The 17,316-nt window shown below is 36.2% G+C and overlaps 2 protein-coding genes across 3 annotated transcripts; both read left to right on the top strand.

Moving 5' to 3' along the window:
- The first annotated feature begins 394 nt into the window (after window positions 1–394).
- LOC136227265 (O-fucosyltransferase 28-like) lies at window positions 395–2,950 on the top strand. Its single transcript, XM_066015923.1, has 7 exons — window positions 395–941; window positions 1,012–1,082; window positions 1,309–1,397; window positions 1,468–1,600; window positions 1,692–1,924; window positions 2,000–2,476; window positions 2,562–2,950. The coding sequence occupies exons 1-7, from the start codon at window positions 506–508 to the stop codon at window positions 2,791–2,793; spliced, it is 1,671 nt and encodes a 556-aa protein (XP_065871995.1). The 5' UTR covers window positions 395–505; the 3' UTR covers window positions 2,794–2,950.
- Window positions 2,951–8,970: 6,020 nt separating this feature from the next.
- Window positions 8,971–15,009, top strand: LOC136227472 (probable rhamnogalacturonate lyase B). 2 transcript variants are annotated; one of them, XM_066016153.1, is made up of 13 exons: window positions 8,971–9,258; window positions 9,337–9,458; window positions 9,606–9,665; window positions 9,738–9,968; window positions 10,979–11,120; window positions 11,209–11,382; window positions 13,185–13,331; window positions 13,424–13,530; window positions 13,610–13,700; window positions 13,776–14,074; window positions 14,157–14,273; window positions 14,393–14,525; window positions 14,598–15,009. In XM_066016153.1, the coding sequence occupies exons 1-13, from the start codon at window positions 9,130–9,132 to the stop codon at window positions 14,844–14,846; spliced, it is 2,001 nt and encodes a 666-aa protein (XP_065872225.1). In that variant the 5' UTR covers window positions 8,971–9,129; the 3' UTR covers window positions 14,847–15,009. The 2 variants fall into 2 exon arrangements, with proteins under 2 accessions (XP_065872225.1, XP_065872226.1); XM_066016154.1 differs by having other exon boundaries at window positions 14,635–14,813.
- Window positions 15,010–17,316: the final 2,307 nt, after the last annotated feature.

The following is a 17,316-nucleotide window of genomic DNA, read 5'->3' as shown; positions in this document are numbered from 1 at the left end:
AAAATTTAAATATTACATCGAATTTTAAAATTGATCTTTAATTCTATTACTAAATCACAAAAAATGTGAACTAGAATGTATTTTTACAATGATGTCTGAAATTGATTCAACTTGCATATTTTAGGATAAATTTACTATTAGCTCCTAATCTTAGGAGTAAAATTGCATCGTTTTAAATGTTAGGGGTAAAATTAGTCCAATCTATTATCCCTTCAAAAAAAAGTGTTTAATTAAAAAAATTGTATTCATCAAGGTTCAAGTATGTTTTTTTGGCTACATAATTTTAATAAAGAGCATCTTTCGCCTTGTATTACGCTCCATGATTTCCCCTTGTAAAAGCAATCGTCGTAGCAGATTAGAAATGACAAAAACCGTTTGCTTCAACTTCCACTCTTCTTCTTCGTCTTCTTCAACAAGAATCTCATTTTCCCCTCATTAATTTCCTCAATCTCTCATCTTTTATCAGAGAGCACATACATACATACATATATCTAGATAGACAGATATGTCAATCAGCAGTAAAACTACTACTTCTCCATACATGACAAGGAGGAGAGTGGTGGAGGAGCTTATAAGATCAGAAAATGCTGGAGGAGGAGGAAACATGGCAGCTTTGTTCAGCAAAAGGGTAAATTACTTCCCTGAGCTCCTCCGTCCAGGCGGGATTTTGGGGAGGTGGATGTTCTCCGGCTGCTTAATGGTTATGGCTTTTATCACTATGCTTTCCAATAAGGTTTCTTTATCAAATACCTTGCAGACATTGGACACACCTCAATCCATTCACCCTATACTTGTTATCGGAAACAACCATCAATTCCGACTACATTCTTCCAAATTTGAAGAACTTCCTCCTCCAATTGTTTCTCAGAATCCACAACTTTGGATGAAGCATACCAGTGATAACTTCTACAAATGCACCGATCGATCCAATAGTGAAACAAGTAATAATGCTTTGTAATGTAGTTAAAGTGTTTGTAGATATGTTTTTGAACTTTAGTAATTGTTTTTCAGGAACAGCAAATTCCACAAATGGCTACCTTCTGTTTCATGCTAATGGCGGATTGAATCAAATGAAAATTGGGGTAAGAAAACATAGACTTGATTCATCATCACATGTAGTTTTCTCTAATTTTGATTTTATCGTCAATTTCCGTTGCTAAATGTATAATTTCCGTCGTTAATTTTGGCATTAGTCACTGAATTATGCAGAATTATTCGCAGCAGATGCTTAGTTTAGTCCCCAAAAAATCTGTCATTTTTAACATATCTTCGTCGACTATTTGATTTTGGCTCCGCCATTGAGTGCAGATAAGTGATATGGTTGCTATTGCGAAAATTATAAATGCGACTTTGGTATTTCCTTCTCTAGATCATGCTTCCTTTTGGACAGATCCAAGGTTGGTTTGTGTTTCAATTTAAGTTGTTTTCTTATAGTTTTCAAATACTGGCAATTGAATATTGAATCAGTGATTTTAAGGATATATTTGATTGGAAGAACTTCATTGAAGTCTTGAAAGATGATGTTGAAGTTGCTGAGTCTCTTCCAAAAGAATTTGCATCAGTAAAGCCATTACAAAAGACTCCTATTTCTTGGTCCAAGGTATGTATGTTGTTTATATTATAGATGATCAAACTTCAAGCCCTAAAATGATTGATTATGTAAAAACAATTTATCATCTCATCTCTTGTAGCCTAGCTATTACAGAAACAACATTGCTTCCTTATTAGACAAGCACAAAGTCATCAAATTTACGCGTTCAGATTCGCGCCTTGCTAACAATGGCGTCGATGCATCAATTCAAAGGCTTAGATGCCGCGCAATGTACAAGGCGTTAAGGTTCCACAAAGAAATAGAGAATTTGGGGCAGAAATTGGTAGATAGACTTAGAAATAACAGTGATCACTTCATAGCTCTTCATCTAAGGTAATCTTGAACAATCTCAATTAGCGTTACGCTATTGATTGTTTAGTCTAATTCGCTAATTTCGGGCTATTGCAGATACGAAAAGGACATGCTTGCTTTTACAGGCTGCAGCCACAATCTTACGGTTCGCGAGGAAAGAGAGCTAAGAAAAATGAGGATGAAAGTGAAGCATTGGAAGGAAAAGAGTATTAATAGCACACAGAGAAGACTAGAAGGGTTATGCCCTTTAACTCCAAGGGAATTTTCTCTGTTTCTTGAGGCTATGGGGTATCCTTATGATACAAAAATTTATATAGTTGCAGGGGAAATTTACGGGCGAGATGGCATCGAAAAACTTAAAGCGAAGTACCCGAATATACATACTCATTTCACCCTTGCAACAAATGAAGAATTGAAACCTTTTAAGAATTGTAAGAATCAATTTGCTGCAATAGATTACATTTTAGCAGTTGAAAGCAGCGTGTTCATTTACGGCTACGATGGTAATATGGCGAAGGCAGTGTCCGGACATAGACGATTTGAAGGTTTCCGAAAAACCATTAGCCCGGACAAGTATGTGGAGTAATAGTAGCAAGTAATTATGTTAATTTTGTTTAATGATCTTGAATTGAAGAACATTATTTGTTTGTTTTTGCAGGCACAATTTTGTAAGATTGATTGACCGTTTTGACAATGGTTTGATATCTTGGGATCAATTCTCAATCAGAGTCAGAAAATTACATAGAGATAGAATTGGAGCTCCTCATCGTAGATTGCGAGCAGGGTCTCCGCGACAGCAGGAAAACTTTTATGCAAATCCTTATCCTGGCTGCATTTGTGATAATTCATCCAGAAGAAGTAGCTTGCAGAGAGTAAACTTAGTAAAATAGCTTGAGCTCTCCAAATTAGATAGGTCTCAAAGATTTAGCAACCAGTCAATTACCAACTGATTTATTTTAGTCGCTAAATATATAAATTTGGTTGCAAAACTGTGCTAGAGACTGATTAGCAACTGAATTTTCGGTTGCTAATTACCGGTTTTCTTGTAGTGAAAAGAAAAGGAAAAGACTAAAAAGATATGTGCGACAATCAAAATTATAAACCTAGCAGAACTTGCTAGGAAATTGAACATAATGTCAAATGCAAATGCAAAAAACATAAACTGAACTAAGCAATTTGAAGAAAGAATATAACTTACATATGATATGATATGGGTTTATATAAAAAAACTCCATTAGTGATATTTGGAATTACCTCAACATATTAATATTACACTCTCAATTACCTAACTTAGATCACATGCACCTTAATGAGCTTGTAGAATTTTCTTATCTTGAGGTTTAGATTTAATAAGCCTATATATCTAACGGTGAATGAACAAATTCACTTGCTCATTAAGTTGCATGTGAAAATTCTTGATCAATTACACTTTTATAGTGTTACAGATAAAATTGTTCTTTACTAATATTACACTCGTCAAATAAATTCTCCCAATTATGCCTTATTTAATTGCATAGAAAATGTTACATTGAATATTGCTACATAAGGTAATTAAAAGGCCAAAAAAATGACAAATAACATAGACCCAATTCAATTATGAGCACATAAAAATTTAAACTTGAAACAATAATGATTAGAAGACGAGAGAAATGCCACTAGTAAGCAGATCATCAGACAAGATTTTATTTGCAGCTTCAGAAGGGTGAAAACCATCCCAAAAAACATACTCTGATGCATTTGCACAAGTTCCCACTGATTTTGAATTACACAATATTGATGTTTCTAGCAACCCACTTCCACAACAAGCCTTTCTTCCCTCTGCAAATCCTGCAACACCCAATTCATCAAATCAAATCAAAATCCATCTCATTTCGTTAAATCTCTATCTTCACCGAATACTGTAATGACTGCAGGTAAACATCCGAGTGGCGGCAAATTTGTGACTCCAATTTTTCTGGCTCCCAGCTTATACAAACACTGCAACGCAATTTGAATTTAGGTAACAGCAATTTTGTTTTCTGGTAGAATCAAATTGAGTCACCATGTGTTCGATGAATTACCTGAATGAAAATTCTGTAGGATTGCATAAGAATGTCGGAGAATTGATCGGGTGTGTACTTCTTGTAGAGAAGAGGATTGTAATAGTTTTGAACAAAATCACTAGCTCCAGCACTAATTAGATAGACCGAATCGGATATAATTGATGATACATTTGCATTTGATTTTCCTGCAATTCCTACTATTTTTCTCTGGTACTCCTTGTAGGATTCCAATTGCTTGCTCAATGAGATTGCATCCTGCCAAAATTGATACCAAAACCTTAATGCAACAGGAAGAAAGATCAGATATTGTGAATTGGGTTGCGTGGAGAAGTTACTGAATTACATATAGTTCAGCTGTAGGATCATAGAAACCAGAAGCAGCAGAAGCAAAGTTAGCACCAATTAGAAGGTTTGTGCCTTGAGCTTCTTTGCTAAGGTAGGCTGGAGGATATGAAGTGAAGCCTATATTTTCAGCTGTTTTGGAGAGAAACAAAACCAATCACAATTGAGGTGAAATTAAACTTATCAGTAAAATCAGAGGCAAGTTTTCCACTGCAGAATCTTCCTGTTGATGTATGATTGATGAAGTCTCTGCCATAAGGAAGGAAATTGGCCCTAACAATGGTGGGGAGGTGGTTGTTGTTGCCTGCATCAACAACAGAGTCTCCAAATATGAACATTGCAGGAACTAAAGGCTGAGCATTGGCCAAAATCAGGAACAAACCAACAACAACAACAACAAAGCCTTAGTCCCGAAATGATTCGGGGTCGGCTAACATGAACCATCATATAAAACCGTGAAAATCAAGTCGTGTCAGCGACACAGATTCGCTCCCTCCACTCCGTCCTATCCACTACCATATTTTCCTCAATTCCCAATAAACTCATATCACTCTCGATCACCCTCCTCCAAGTTTGCTTAGGTCTTCCCCTACCCCTCACCACTACATCCCTTTGCCACTCTTCGGTTCTCCTAACCGGCGCATCAAGCGCTCTACGTCTCACATGGCCAAACCACCTTAGTCGGTTTTCTCTCATTTTATTCTCAATAGATGTGACCCCTACTTTTGTCCTAATTATTTCATTACGCACCCGGTCCTTTCTCGTGTGACCACACATCCATCTCAACATACGCATCTCCGCCACCGACATCTTATGGATGTGGCAGTGTTTCACTGCCCAACACTCCGTACCATATAACAATGCTGGTCTAATTGCCGTCCGGTAGAATTTTCCCTTCAATCTATTAGGCATGCCGGGATCACAAAGGAAACCCGTAGCACTCTTCCACTTCGACCAACCAGCTTTAATCCTATGAGCAACATCTCCATCTACTTCTCCATCCGTTTGGATAATAGATCCTAAATACCGGAAGCAATCCGAGGCCTGAACAACTCTCCCATCTAGGGTGATTGTCCCTGCCTCCCTACTCCTACGGCCGCTAAACTTACACTCCAAATATTCTGTCTTACTTCGACTCAACTTAAAGCCTCTAGATTCTAGAGTTTGCCTCCATAGTTCCAACTTCATCTCCACTCCTTCTTTCGTCTCATCAACCAACACAATATCATCTGCAAACAGCATGCACCATGGTATACCATCTTGAAGTGAACTTGTTAGTTCATCCATAACGATGGCAAAAAGAAATGGGCTTAGTGCGGAACCTTGATGCACTCCAATCGTAATAGGAAACTCTTCAGTCTTCCCAACACTAGTACGTACACTCGTGCATACTCCCTCATACATGTCCTTTATGATGTCAATATATTTCCGCGAAATGCCTTTCCTTGTCAAGGCCCACCAAAGTACTTCCCTTGGTACCTTATCATATGCTTTCTCCAAGTCAATGAAAACCATATGCAAGTCTTTCTTCTTATTTCGATAGTGCTCCATTAATTGTCTCATTAGATGGATGGCTTCCATAGTTGATCTTCCCGGCATAAAGCCAAACTGGTTTTCCCAAAGTTTCATAGTGTGACTCATTAATTTGATTCCCCGATAGTTGGCACAATCTTGGACATCGCCTTTGTTCTTATACAAAGGGATTAAGGTACTTTTCCTCCATTCTGATGGCATCTTATTGTTTCTCCAAATTTTGTTGAAGAACGTCGTCAACCATTCGATTCCTCTTTCTCCCAAACATCTCCAAATCTCAATAGGGATGCCATCAGGTCCTACTGCTTTCTTCAACTTCATCTTACTTAATGTCATTTTGACTTCACCCTTTTGAATTCTCCGCAGGCATTCATGATTTATCATATCGTGATGGATACTTATATCTCCAACATCTTGTTGGCGATCTCCATTAAATAAGTCATCAAAATAGGACCTCCATCGTTCCTTGATATCCTTATCTCCAACTAGGACTTTCTGGTCCACATCCTTCACACATTTAACTTTTCCGAGATCTCGCGTCTTCCTATCTCTCATCCGAGCAATTCTATATATGTCTCTTTCCCCTTCTTTCGTATCCAATCTTGTATACAGATCCCGATTCACCTTTGCTCTAGCATCTCGTATGACCTTCTTTACTTCCCTTTTAGCCTCTTTGTATTTTTCGTAGTTCTCGTCACTCCTACATTTCCCCAATAGTTTATAGGATTCTCTCTTACTCTTTACTGCTTGTCGTACTTCTTCTGTCCACCAAGATGTGTCCTTACCCGGTGGCATGCTACCTTTAGCTTCCCCTAGAACTTCCTTCGCTACTTCCCTTATACTATGCTCCATCTTATTCCATATCGAATCTATATCTGAATCCATATTGCAAGTCCAAATATCTTTTTTGGTCATCTCATCCACAAATTTTTGTTGATTCTCCCCTTGCAATTTCCACCACTTAATCTTAGTCTCTACTTGAGGTGTTTGTTTTCTTATACATTTCCTACTTCGAAAATCTAGCACCACTACTCTATGTTGGGTTGTCGTACTCTCACCAGGGATCACCTTACAATCAATATAACTCTTTCTCCAAGCACTCCTTACTAAGAAGAAGTCAATTTGGCTCGCATTACCGCCACTCCGATAAGTCACTAAGTGGGATGTTCTCTTCATAAACCATGTGTTCATGATACTCAAGTCATAGGCTGATGCGAATTCCAAAATATCATTTCCTGCTTCATTCTTATCTCCAAAGCCATACCCTCCATGAACACTCTCAAACCCATCTCGCCTAGAACCCACGTGTCCATTGAGATCACCCCCTAGTACCATTTTTTCATCCCTAGGAACCTGTTGCACCACTTCCTCTAAGTCATCCCAAAAAGCTTGTCTTATAGACACATCTAATCCTATTTGTGGCGCATATGCACTAATGACATTCACAACCTCATCCCCTATCACTAGCTTAACACTCATAATTCTATCGCTCTTCCTAGACACCGCTACTACCTCATCAATATACTCCCTATCAATAAGAATACCTACTCCATTTCTACCCTTATCCTTTCCTGAGTACCAAAGCTTATAACCCCAAGGAGCTATCTCTCTAGCCTTGGCTCCAACCCACTTGGTTTCTTGTAGGCATAATATATTTATTCTCCTCCTCTTCATAACATCTACAATTTCAGCTAATCTTACTGTCAAAGAACCTATGTTCCATGTCCCAAAGCGTAACCTACTACCCTTACCCCTACCCCTACCATTACCGTGGACTAGCTTATTTACCCGCAACCCTTGCATATTTGACACCACCCCCGGGTCCTGGGGTGGCGCGCCGCTTCGGGGCGACGACCTAGCAACCCTTGCACATTTATCACTACACCCGGGTCTAGGAAGTGCAGCGCGTCGCTGAGTAGGGAACGCCCCAACGGTATTTATATTATGGTTCATGTCATAAGATGTGGCTAAGTTTTACGCTGGCCGCCACAAACCTACCGCAACCCTCCTCCTTTGTCCGGGCTTGGGACCGGCTGTAAAGGCCACCAAGTGACCCTCACAGGCGGAGTTATCAGGAACAAACCAACAAGAAGAAGAAATGACGATGAGAAAGTAAGTATCAATTCCCTAATTTCAACTCTCTTTTTGTGTGCTTGATATGTGATTAAGGTTAGAATTGTACGCAATATGAAGTATGTGCTGAATTGGGTTTTAAGCATAGGTTCGAAATGGAATTTATAGTGCTAGTCAACAATCACACGGTAACTAACTAATGAATTCTGTGAATTGTTTAAGCTTAGGAATATGATCCCAGCTGGTGAATTTTATAATAATAATAATAAGGGTTATGGTTGAAATCTTTTCATAATAAAATAAGGCAAAAGGTGCTTTCAAAAAAATCAGGCAAAAGGTCCAAATTTTCCTTGCCTTTTTGGAGGACAGATAAGAAATTGTAAAATTTTATCCTTACTGTTTACAAAATAACAGTAGATGGAGCAATTTTAGGCCCAAATAATACAGTCTATAAAAAGAGACTCTTACCTAGAGATAGAGGGCACGGGGATACCAACGCTACCCCGACATCGGAAACCACCCCTTATAGGTGTGGTAAAGGGATGGTTTCGCCCGCTTTCTACCCTTGCCTGTGGTTAGAGAGTAGGGACAAAATTTTACAATTTATTAGGTTAAGGGTATATATGCATTTCTCAAAAAACTTTATGCAGTAAATTTAGACTACATCGCCATGGGTGCCTCTAGGGGGAGCCGGCCTAGGGCCTCCCGTTTAGGGAGCCTTTAATTCGAGAAGTTTTATGGTGGACCGGATGAAATGGATCCAATTAATGAAAAGTGAGATGTATATCACCTCATTTGGAACTGATTGGTGAAAAGATTAAGGTTGTATAATTATCATCTTGGTAAAATTAATTGGAGATGGACCATAGCAAAATTTCCCTTCAATCATAAGCCTTTTAAAACATTAGTCAACTGTTAAATTTAAAGAAAAGAAATGAAATAGGAATAAAAATTAAAGTATTTGAATAAATGAAAATGATATATTTGGAAAAATATCAAAGATGTGATCATGTGTTACCATATACCTATATAGGTGAATTTTATAAGAAGGAAAGAAAAGATACCCATCCCATCATCACACACTTAAATTCCCTGCAAAGAAATGAAATTTGCTTTCCTTTTTAGCACACCACAGATCTCAGCGAGATTTGTTTTTAATGCCCTCTGCCCTGCCTCATATATAATAACATTGATTAGAAATCTTAGGTTTGTTGTTTGGAATCCAACATTTTCTTCATGGATTCCCACAAATTCTTGTTATTCTTTTCCTTTTCCTTGTCTTTGTTTTTCTCTCCTTCATCATCAAATTGTGGTGAAATTGAAGAAACTCTGCCACCTGTTACACTTGAAATCCAAAATAAATATGTAAACATATTATTTATTTTTTTCTTCTTAATTGTTGTAAATACTCCACTAATTAGTATGTATTTTGATTTTGTGCAGGCAGTGGTGGATAATGGGTTCGTTCAAGTGAGTATAACGATTCCAGAGGGATTCGTCGCCGGAATTCAATACAGTGGCATTCCTAATTTGCTTGAAGTTCTTAATGATGAAAGTGATAGAGGGTATTATTATTATTATTAAATGATTATTTCCTGGTGGAAACACGTGAATAAAGTTCCATTAATGTCAGTTTTGGTTATGAGAAAAGGAGTCTCTGTCTGTCTGTCTTAGTAATAATCATAATCATGGGTGAATTATATATGTAATAGGTACTGGGATCTTGTGTGGAGTAATGAAGCAACTACTCGTAAAAAGGGTAACTTCGACAGGTATGTTTGTGGTAGTGGTTGTGGTTGTGTTCTCACTCTATTTTGAGGCAACTTTTTCGAACTCGGGTGCAGGATGGAGGGCACAAGTTTTAAGGTAGTAGTTCATAATGAGGAAGAGATACAACTTTCCTTCTCAAGAACATGGAATTCATCCTCCCTTGTTCCATTGAACATAGACAAGAGGTTTGTAGTAAATCGTGGTTCCTCAGGGTTCTACACTTATGCAATATATGAACACTTAAAGGAATGGCCACCCTTCAACCTTCACAATACCAGGGCTGCTTTCAAGCTTAGAAAAGACAAGTATGTATTTCTTTCTTTTTTCTTACTTCAAGTGAATACATATAAAATTCCTCAAATGCTTCACCGGTTTTATAATACATGATTACAAATTTAAAATTATCATTTCTTTTGTTTGGTATTTTACGGTTATTATACACTGAACTTGTTAATTTAGACCTTCAATTTATTCTATTTGTTGATTTGGCTAACTTCAAATTTACATGACACTAGTCAAATATATACCTAAACACATTTTATTCTATGTCACCACATAAATATATGAAAGGTTCAAAATTGATAAATTCAAAATATAAGTTTTGAGTGTCAAATAGTACAAAATAATAAATTTAGGTATATTAATCTTTCAAAATGGACGTATAAATCAAGCCAAATGAAAATGAAGGCAGACTGCACTATATTAGCCAATTACAGGATGAAAGAAGTAGGACTTAACAAGCAAACAAACAAGTAGGTACCAACACGAAAAAAGTGGTCCCACCCTTGAGTATAATGTTTGTGTAAGGTGTTTTTTTTTTTGTTTTTCTTTTTTAGTATAATTTAATTAATTCAATGGTTTAGTTACAATCCAAAATCTACTAACAGATTTTTATTTTTATTCTGTTCATGCAAAGGTTATGAGTTTGGTAATTATTACTGTCTTATTATTTGAATGACGCGCAAAATTATACTCCCTCCGTTCCATAATACATGTCTTTCTAGAGAACTTTTTTTGTTCCACAATACATAACATTTTGCTTCAATTTATGCACATTAATTTACTTTTACCAAATATACCCCTATTTAAGTTGACTTTTTGTCTTGGGAATAGGTAAAGTTATTAGTGGATCCAATTAATACAAGGATAACAAAGTCTTTTACTTAAAATTAATTGCATTTCTAATTAGTGTGCATTAAGCTTAAAAGATATATATTGTGGAACAGAGAGAGTATTATATTTTGTCCAATTTGTACAATGCACTTAAATTAGTAGTGTGATGAAGCTAAGCATTAATTACAACAAAACAAAACAGGTTTAATTATATGGCTATATCAGAGAAAAGACAAAGATATATGCCATTGCCTGATGATAGATTGGAGGGCAGAGGGGAAGTTCTAGCATATCCAGAAGCGGTTTTACTGCTCAACCCAATTGAACCTCAATTTAAGGGGGAGGTCAGCTCAATTAATTTTATTGACTTCTCTTATGTTAATATAAATACTATTGACTTTTTTGTTTTGAATGAAAAAACAAACACTACAGGTAGATGATAAATACCAATACGCATGTGAAAGCATAAACAATTCAGTTCACGGGTGGATTAGCAATGATATCTCTGCCGTTGGTTTCTGGCTAATCACACCAAGTTTTGAGTTCAGGTCTGGTGGACCCCTCAAGCAATTTCTTACCTCTCATGTGGGCCCTACCTGCCTCTCGGTAAGCTCCTCTCCTCTCTTCTTACATGTAAACATATATAATTTAATTTGTTTGTAATATTTGCTCAAACGGTAAACGTTGTTGTCTTCGAGTTTTTGGAGCGGCCTCTTATCAAAATATTGGCAGGGGAAGGCTTGCCCCCAGTACACCCTTGTGGTGGGACCCCTTCCCGGACCCTCGCTTAAGCGGGGCGCGTAATGCACCGGGCCGCCCTTTTATTTGCTCAAAATAATTTGTTGGTAATATTTGGATATGGATGGAATATAAAATTCGTCCATGAATAGAGTGGATCGGATTTATTAAGAGAAAATGAGGCTAAAATTTATGTTAATCACTCCTTATAAAATAGACAACTCATTATTTATTTTAAAAATGAACACACCAACAAGCTAATAGAGCTAAAAGTCAGTCTTCCTCTCTCTCAAAACGCGTTACGCCCCCTCTCTCTCCCACATGCATTCGCTCTTAGTTCGGAGTGTTGAGAACTTTAACCTAATTGAAAGAAATAGAACTCAAGCAGATAGATCAAAGGATCACTTTGTTTTATTAGAAACAACATTGGCTTTAAATAGCTATACAAAATATTATCCTATCTTAACAGAAAAGATATAGCAGCCGCAAAAATAAAGGAACGTAAATAATGAAATTAGAAAACAACTGAATATCCCTAAAGGTTAGGACTTTATTCAATAGACTTCTAACTGAACTCAATTCCTTCATACTCCTAGTAGCTGTCGAAGCCTTTGAAAAACTTCAAGCTTCAATGATTTTTTCATTATGTCTGCTACCCGATCTTGACTCCTGCAATAAACTAATTCAATTGCACCCTCCTTTGCAAGATTCCGTAAGAAGTGGTACCTTACGTCAATATGTTTGTTGCGACCATGCATAACTAGGTTTAGATAGCTTGATGGTTGAACTATTGTCACACATTATAGTAGTACAACCTTCATCAGAATGCCCCAGCTCCTTTAAAATTCTTTTCATCCAGATTCCTTGAGAGGCACAAACACCAGCAACAACAAACTCAGCTTCTGTGGTTGATAAAGTCACAATAGGTTGCTTCTTTGAACACCATATAAACACTTACAATGATAATTTTTCCCTCTCTGCTTCGCTTTGTGATAGTGTTTGCTCACTATCGCACTTCGAAAAACCTTCTGCAATGAAATGTGCTTCAATCCGACTAAACCAAGCTCGTGTAGCTTTTTTAATCTATACAGGGCTTTGTGTAGCTTGTAAACCACGCTCTTTACCCTTTTTTTCATATCCTCTTGGCTGTTCCACATAGACTTTTTCACTTAGTGCACCATGAAGAAATGCCGACTTGACATCTAGCTGAAAAATTGTCCAATTCTTTTGTGCTGCTGGAGCAATAATCATTCTTGCAATATCCATTCTTGCCACCGGTGCAAAGACTTCTGTATAATCCACTCCATGTTTCTGAGAATATCCTTTTGCGACCAAACGAGCCTTGTATTTATCGATTTGCACATGCTCATTGTATTTGGTTTTAAAAACCCACTTCACCCCTATTTTATTGGCTCCAGCTGGTAACTCAGTGAGAGTCCATGCTCATTATACTAGTTAAACAAGTTTGAACCAATTAACTGGACATAGCTATTATCAAAATATATTTATATTTATATGAATTTAAGGGTAAGATTAGCCTCACAAAAGGACCTAAAACTGTAAGTTGAAAGAAATGTAAAAAAAACATAATAACCTAAAGAAGAAACTGATGAGTAATGTATAAAAGTTGAAAAAAATAAAAGTTAATTTGAGGTAGTTTGACGGGACAGGTATTTCACAGTACTCATTATGTAGGAGCTGAGATGACAATGGAATTTGGAGCAAATGAGGCTTGGAAGAAAGTGTATGGCCCTGTTTTTATTTACCTTAATTCTGACTTGGATGCTGCTCTACTTTGGGAAGATGCTAAACGGCAGGTTCTTTTTCTTGTTTCTTGTTTCTTTGTATAATCATCAAAATTGCTAAAAACTAGGGAATTAATTTATCGAGTACCCATTTTACTCATTAGGTGGTCAAGGAAGTTGAAAGCTGGCCATACCATTTTATTGCTTCCCAAGATTTTCCACCCTCGGATCAAAGGGGAATTCTCTATGGTAGATTACTAGTCCTAGATAGGTATACATCCTTACCTTATATTTTCTGAATTTTTTATCAAACAAGTTATTAATACTTGCATGTATGTATGTATATATAGACATATAAGCAATGATAAGATATTTGCAAAGGGAGCTCACATTGGTCTGGCAGCCCCTGGAGATGTTGGTTCCTGGCAAACTGAATCCAAGGTGTTGTGTTTTCATTTTAAGAATTAAAAATAATCCCCAAGTTAAACAAATTAACCAAATTTCCCATATATATAGGCCTATCAATTCTGGACAAGAACAGATGAAGAGGGTAATTTTAATATCACTAATATAAGGCCTGCCTCCTATGATCTCTACGCATGGGTTCCAGGCTTTATTGGAGATTACAAGTACCACACTGTCCTTCACATATCCCCAGGCACTAATTTTTGTATTGGAGATGTTGTATATGAGCCTCCAAGGAATGGTACCACACTTTGGGAAATTGGAATACCTAATCGAACTGCAGCTGAATTCTATGTTCCCGATCCTAACCCTCTTTATATTAACAAACTCTATCTAAATCACACCGAAAGGTTTTTTTATATTCTTAATTATTGCCTCATCATTTTATCCTATATATTGAACTAAATCTAGATCATATTATCCTAATTCCAGATTTAGACAGTATGGATTATGGGAAAGGTATTCTGAATTATATCCTTATGGAGATTTGAATTTCACTGTCGGCAATAGTGACTATACACAAGATTGGTTTTTCGCCCAAGTTCCGAGGTATGTAGTACTAATACTTTGAGCACTCATAAATCACGAAAGAACATCCCTATGAGTCAATTTTCATATATGAGCCTAATGGGTATTAAAAAATATACATTATTAATATTGTGATGCAGGAAGAACAGTAACAACAATAGTAGATATGAAGGAACAACATGGCAAATCAAGTTCAAGCTTGACACAGTTGATAAGAGTGGAATATATACTCTAAGATTGGCTTTAGCAACTGCAAATGTTGCAGACCTAGAGGTTAATATACCAAATTTTAATTTAATCACATTTTTCATGTCTAAATGTATTTATTATAATTTTTCCTTGAAGGTTCGGATAAATGATGGAAATTCAAATTCTTCTCTAGTATTGGCGACTGGAAATTTTGGAAAGGACAATACAATAGCTCGACATGGAATCCATGGGATATACAGGCTACTAAATGTTGAAATAGAAGGAGATAAACTAGTTTCAAGAATTAATAATACCATATTTTTGACACAAGCAAACAATGCCTCTCCTTTCCAAGGACTCATGTATGACTACATTCGATTAGAAGCCCCTCCTATTTCTACTTAATATGTGTTGAAAAGGTGACTCGGAGGGAGATAAAGTAGTTGTTACGATTTATATTTGAATTACTTTGTTTATGGTATTATCTGCAGCAGAATCAGTTATATCCGCTCTTGATTTTTCTGCTATTTTTTATGTACTATTGCTGTATAAATAAGGTGTTATTTAATAAAAACACACTTCTGCAATTCATAAAATATCTTGTTATCTCCTGTTTTAAAATCTTCAAATTGGTATCACAGCCATATCTTGAGGGACCTCTAAGAGCATCCACAATGGTTAAACACTTAAACCGCTCAATGTCTATGACACATCATCAATGTAGGACCATACCCAATAAACTTTATTCCATCATACTATCTTTCTCCAATGGTTAAACACTTAAACCACTCAATCATATGGACCCACTATTAAATCACATTTTTTATTATTATTTTCTACCATTAATTTAACTACCCAATTAATTTTTTTTAACGGCTAGTTTTCTAACGACTAATTAAAAGTTTGGTATTTTTAATGGAAATTGCATTAAAAATAAAAATAACATTAAAATAAAAATTACATTAAAATAGAAATTGCATTAAAAATAAAAATTACACTAAAATAGAAATTGCATTAAAAATAAAAATGACATTAAAAATAAAAATGACTACTCCTTATATCGGTTTTTAATTGCGGCACATAAAAATCGATGATTCTCGAGTTGCTCTTCGTTCATATGGCTAGTATCCGTAGTCAATACTTGGTCATCCTTAAATACATCATATTGTGCTTTAAAATCGTCCAATTTGCGCATCCTTTCTTCCTTTAACTCAATCACTCTAGTCATAAACATAGCATATTTTGTTTCATTATCCGTCTTCTCCTTTCTCTTCGCCTTTGCCTTTGCAGCCTTTTGTCCGATAGGACGTATTTCACGGTCATCAACTTGAAAATTTGTCTCTACATTTGACGAGGAAGTGTACGCACCACTTTCATCAAGTCTAGTCTTTTTAGAAGCTCGATCAATAGCAATGGTTGCCTTCCATTTCGGATCATCTTTCACCATAAGCCAAACATGCTCAAGACTGAAGTCCTTCTTTTTGTTTTGTTTGTAAACTAATCTTGCATTTTCTTTCACTTGATCGTCACTCCAACCACTATGATGTTCTCCCAACAATTTATCATAAATTTGATTGAATTCATTAATAGTTGGAAGCATCCAATATCATTGTTGCTTGACGGAAGTAGTCTTTCTTTGTGAACCGGATGGGCGATTTTCATTGAAGTAATCCGTGATTCGCTTCCAAAATGTCTTTGAGTGTTGACTGTTTCCAATAACACTACAACTTGAAATAGTTAGCCAAGCACTCACAAGCATTTTTTGATCTTCTATGCTCCATGGTACGCGTTTTTCCCGATTACTATTTTCCTCATCAGGAACAATAGTGTTATTCTCCGGCTGTGTAGAAAATGTTGGAATTTGAGACTCATAACCAGAATCTGTATGTGGTGTAACTTCTTGAGCAGCGGGAGATAATCTCTCATAATTGGATTGCACATTTGAACGGCTTGAAAATCCATTAGGGGATCCAAAATTTGGCATGTATGGATTAAAACCCGGTCCCAAATTTTGCATATATGGATATGGAAAATTCGTTTGATTTTCAAAATTTGGTTGCGGGTTGTAGTTCATAAAATTTGAAAAATTTGGGGGATTACGAAAATTGTTGATATTTTGAGAGAAAAATGGATATTCATAATTTTCATTTCGAATATTTTTTGGAGTTGAATTGGGAGATGGTGAAGAATTGAAATTTTTTTTCATAATTGATAGGTAGGATTTGAGAAGAAAATGAATGTAATTTTCTTAATACAATTTATGGGTATATATAGAAATTTTTTCATAATTTAATGGATTATAATTAAATTTTCATTAATATATTTATAATTAATTTAAAAAAAATTAAAAAAAAATAAATCAATTGTACCGTTGGAGAAGGCTCTCCAACGGTACAAATATTAATTCATGTTACCGTTGGAGAGCCTTCTCCAACTCTCCAACGGTAACATCATTTACTATTTAAAAAAAATAGTTAAGCTAGTGCTCAACTTTTGCTGCCATTTGGCAGCAAAAATTGAGCCATCAACCGGTTGATACAGATTAACCGGTTGATGCTTTTGGTTTTATATCATACTCTCCCCAATGGGAGAGTATGATACGATGGGGTATATTGAGTGGTTCAATATACCCCATTGGAGATACTCTAAGGCTGATTAGTAAAATGAATTCAGAAACCTTCTCTGCAATTGCTCCTCCAACATTTGATGGAACAAAAATGTGGGTTGTTTGAATGGAGGCTTATCTTGATGGGAGTGATCTATGGGAAGCGGTTGAGACAGAATATGAAGTTCAACCTCTCCCAGATAATCCAACTCTTACATAGATCAAAATCCATAAGGAGAAAAGATAAAGAAAATCAAAAGCGAAAGCAAG

The sequence above is a fragment of the Euphorbia lathyris genome, chromosome 4 (genome assembly GCF_963576675.1).
Source record: "Euphorbia lathyris chromosome 4, ddEupLath1.1, whole genome shotgun sequence".
NCBI classification, from domain to species: Eukaryota; Viridiplantae; Streptophyta; class Magnoliopsida; order Malpighiales; family Euphorbiaceae; genus Euphorbia; species Euphorbia lathyris.
The sequence above is the reverse complement of the archived record's forward strand: the minus strand, read 5'-3'. Positions and strand labels throughout refer to the sequence as shown.